At 47.9% G+C, this 4,182-nt stretch overlaps 1 protein-coding gene and 1 pseudogene across 1 annotated transcript in view; both read right to left on the minus strand.

The window, feature by feature from the left end:
• Positions 1 to 1,985: 1,985 nt before the first annotated feature.
• Positions 1,986 to 2,101, minus strand: LOC112480111 (annotated as a pseudogene).
• Positions 2,102 to 3,286: 1,185 nt separating this feature from the next.
• KCNH6 (potassium voltage-gated channel subfamily H member 6) overlaps positions 3,287 to 4,182 on the minus strand; it is a 20,918-nt gene continuing 20,022 nt past the window's right edge. The window contains exons 12-13 of the mRNA XM_006912430.1: positions 3,892 to 4,078; positions 3,287 to 3,571 (exon numbers count right to left, since the gene is read on the minus strand). Coding sequence (XP_006912492.1) covers positions 3,287 to 3,571; positions 3,892 to 4,078 — 472 coding nt within the window. The remainder of the gene's footprint in view (positions 3,572 to 3,891; positions 4,079 to 4,182) is intronic.

Consider the following 4,182-nt stretch of genomic DNA (forward strand, 5'->3'; position numbering starts at 1 on the left):
CGGGGCGGGGGCGGGCAGGGACGGCCTAGCCCGGAAGCGGGGCCGCGGCGACAGACAACGACTGCCGGGCCCGACCCCCAGTTTCAAACCAGCTAGAGCTCCGACGACAACCACCTTCCGTTTGAGATGCTGCCCCGCCCTCTCAGAACGGAAGCCATGCTTCCCTTCAGCGGCGTCGGCTATTGGCTGCCTGACACGTCCTTTAGAACAGTTCCTTCTCCTCATTGGCTATCATACCCGTAGCTTTCGAAACTTCCTCTCTATTGGTATATATGTTTGTCATTCCACTCACTTGCCCCGCCCAATGCCAAGGGGCTGGCGCTTTCTCAGCTCCAAAGGTCATTGGCTGACAAAGATGTCAGTCAGGGAGATAACGGCGCAGTGCGGGTGAATGGGGGCGTGGGTGACAAGAGGCGAGCGTGCGGAGCAGCAGGCCTCCCAGTTCTAGGCCAAGTCTCTAAGAGTGAAATCTGTTGTGTGACCTCCTTTGACTTCCACATTGCAGCTGCTATTCCGGGCGGCTTCTTCACACTGTCGAGTAAAAATTTAAATCCTGCCTTACGCGAGGGCCCGCTGCATTTCGTGGCACTGAGCCCCGCGGCCTGGCAGTCTGGCCCGCGAGCCAAACGGGAACCACGGGAACCACATTTCCTCTTCACTCATGCCAACGCCCCCTTTAAGCCGGGAGAGTTGTTCTCCCAGTATTCCAAAGGTAGGCCACGGACAAGCTGTTTGTGCACCGACCCACCAATGTACTCACGGTCAGGCCAGCTTGTCTGGCCTTCCCGGGCTTTCCTATCCATTCTAGAAATGCTCAGAATTCTAGGGTTGGTTTTTAGTAGACAGAGACCCGACCAGCACGGTTCTAAGTGTTTTTTTCTTTTTTTTCTTTTTTTTAACTTTTTTCCGGTTCTCGTTCTATCTTTTCCTGGCCCTGGATCCCAAGGCAAATGCTAATCAAGCCCTAAATCTGCCGTGTCTTGAGTTTGAAATAGAGAAGAGTCCGAATGTTTATCATTTAAATGGTTTCCAATTCTTTGCTGTAAAAAAAATAGTGTATTGACGTTAGATGTTATCATTAAATATCGTTTTTAAAATAAGTGCAACTGTTAGACGACTCAGAAAGAATTCAAAGAATTGAGTGACACTGCTATCCATAACGAACCTCTTAAGGTCTCATCTACTTATGTGAACAAGTTTTCTCTGTGCTTAAGTTTTTTTAAAAAGGAAATAAAAATAGGTACAAAAGTGTCGCTGAAACTTGTCTTGTTCTAATAAAAAAGTGCTATTCATCCACATACATGATAGGAAAATAGCCTTTTAAGAGATGCATTTCCAATAAATATTAGTTTTTATAAAAATGTGTGTATATTTTTTTAAAAACTCTATAATAAGTGTAACCCTTGAAGCCTTGGTAAGATTACAAAAATTAATTTAAAATGTTCAATTTATATATTTGAGTTGCAGAGATACAATAAGGTTATCAATAATAGACTTTAAAGTATGGAAATAAATTACATGTAGCATAAACTGGGAGGAATATATTGGAAATATGAGAAGAGAAAAAGGAATGATGTAAAGAAAAGCTTGTTCTAGTGTTTTTAAAACGAGTGATGTTGGCTCTCAAATCACTACGCTATTTGGATCGAAATGGATCAATGTAAATGAAATGGTTTATGAAGTGCCACTATTTACAACACACTGGAAATTACATCCTTTGCAACTATTTAAACTTATTAATAAAATATCTCAGATGTAAACTTAAAAATATGTGAGGGGCATATACATTTTCAATTTTTTTTAGGGAATCTTGGAGCAAAGAGAACTGAAGACCAACGACTGGGTACTTTTTGGACAACAGCCCATTTCAGTGAAGTAGTTAACTGCATATATTCTCAAGCCAGACCATTTGAGTTGAAATTATATCCTCTTTTTCCTGTATTGTTGGGCAAGATTCTTTTTTTTTTTTTCTTAATTATTATTTATGCCTACAGCACCTGGTCTTCCTAGGTGGTCTCCCATCCAAGTACTAACCAAGCCCAACTCTGCTTAGCTTCCAAGATCAGACATCGGGCTTGTTCAGGGTGGCATGGCCATAGACCATGGACTGTGGCTCCACTGGGATGTGAACCCAGGACCTTCTGTGTGTAAAGCAGATGTGCTAACCGCTATGCTATGGAACCATGTCCATTTTTTTTTTTTTTAATCAAAGCATAAGTTATACATAGACGTGCACATATTTTCACAACTTGAAACACACTCATGTAGCCAGCATCTAGATCAGAAAACAGAACAGTACCAGGCCCCTAGAAGTCCCTTTCATGCTCGTGTAAGTTTCTTATTCTCTCTCTGCTTCTGATCCCACTTTTCTAAAATAGGGAGAATAACATTGACCACACGGGGTTGTTGTAAGGGTTAGGTGAGCTAATATCTGCAGAGAAGTCAGCACAGTGCCCAGCACAGGGTGAATGCTATGAAAATGTTGGCTGTTGTCATGATTCCCAGTGACCACCAAGCCAGTACCTCTCTGCTTCCCTTCACCCCAGCTTAGCTAAGAGCCCCAAGATCCAGGGATTCCTGGGTCCAGCAGAAAGCCTCCTTCAGATCCCCAACACATAGCTCCTTGTGAGAAGGGCTTAGAGAAGACAATAGATGTTGGGAGCATAGCACAGTCAAGGACACAATTACCCTCAGGTAAGTTACACACGCAGCCCAGTGTGCAGACTTTATTAGCTGTGACACACTCTACTATCCACTGGAGTCCCAAAGGTCATCACAGAAACATCAGGGGTGGAGCAGCTCCGGGCTGGAGCTCTGTGGCCTGATATGTCCACTACAGAGGACACTTTCATCTTAAGCCAGGTCACAGGGTCTCAGGGGGAGGTCTGACCAAGCTTGGGAGTTGAGCCAAGAGGCAATGGGGCAGTTCTGACTCGACTGAGGAGGTGATTGTACCCAGTCCAGAACAAGGCTTTCACACAGAAGATCAGGAACTTCTCTTTTTCTCACTGACCCCTCTGTCCTGTAAGCTACCTCTACACTTGAGGCTCACCCACCCTCCACCAGGCCTGCTATCTAAACAGAGCCTTGGAGGAGGCTGGGAAAAGTCCTGAGCCTCCTCACCCCTGCCATCGTGGGTCAGCTGGGTTAGAAGTTTGTAGCTAGTCTAGGAGAATGGTTTTCAGAGGCCCATTTGGGTGGCTGTCTGCTTCCCCCAAACCCTTAACTCTCACCTCACCCACTTTTAATCCCCTCATGATGTCCTTTATCTTGCGGTTCATCGGCTCTAACTCCCCATAAATCCAGGATCTGAGCCGTGTCTCTGGAACTCCAGGTGCCTGGGGACAGAGCCGAGGTGTTCAGGGAGAGAGGGGAAGCGGGGACCACACACGAGCCCCTGTACCTCTAGGGGACACAGAGGTGAGGCCAGGGGTGACAGGAGCCCCTCAGGCTGCTCTGGTTCCGAGGACAATGTCAGAGTTTTGTCCATATCCATGACCAGGTGAGGCATCCTGGAGGAAGAGTTCCTGCGCTTCGGCCCACATTTGTCCAAGTCGTCGTAGCTTGGGGTCTGAGAGGGGCAAGGAAAAGGGAGGCATGCAATGTGGTGAAGCTCCCCACCCCCAGGCCACCCTGACTTGAGGGCTAAGAACTGGTAGGAACTGTGTCGTTGTACCCTTGCCCCAGCTGTGGGGTCTCAGTCATAATCCGGGCTTTGCCGCTAATTGTCCAAAATGCCCTGTCATGACTCAGACCATAAGGCAAGACAGCAAAAGCCACAGTTACTATCCAGCCACTAGGCTCTAGGCCTGACACCACACTGAGACCAAGGTGGGGGTGGGGGAAGGCATGTAGTTGCCTCCAGGCAAACGGATCCCCTCACCTGCTCACCTGTGCAGGGGGCAGACTGCTCTGGGGCAGCCTGGTTCCTGGGATCTGAGTCGCTGAGGGCGCAGGAAACAAGGCCAGGTCATTGGAGGCTGGGGCTCCCAGAATGTAGCCAGTGTGGCCTTGGGGCAGGGGCTGCTGAAGGAGCTGCAGGATGCGGCTGAGGTCTGAGGACAAGCGGGACTCCAGCCTGCCCCACAGAACCCCACAGTCAGGGTCAGATCAGGGTCAGGAGTCGGCAAGAGTAGTCCAGGTCCTAAGGACAGCTCTCAGTTTTGTAGCCTACGTGCTATT

This window comes from Pteropus alecto, unplaced genomic scaffold (assembly GCF_000325575.1).
Source record: "Pteropus alecto unplaced genomic scaffold, ASM32557v1 scaffold134, whole genome shotgun sequence".
NCBI lineage: Eukaryota > Metazoa > Chordata > Mammalia > Chiroptera > Pteropodidae > Pteropus > Pteropus alecto.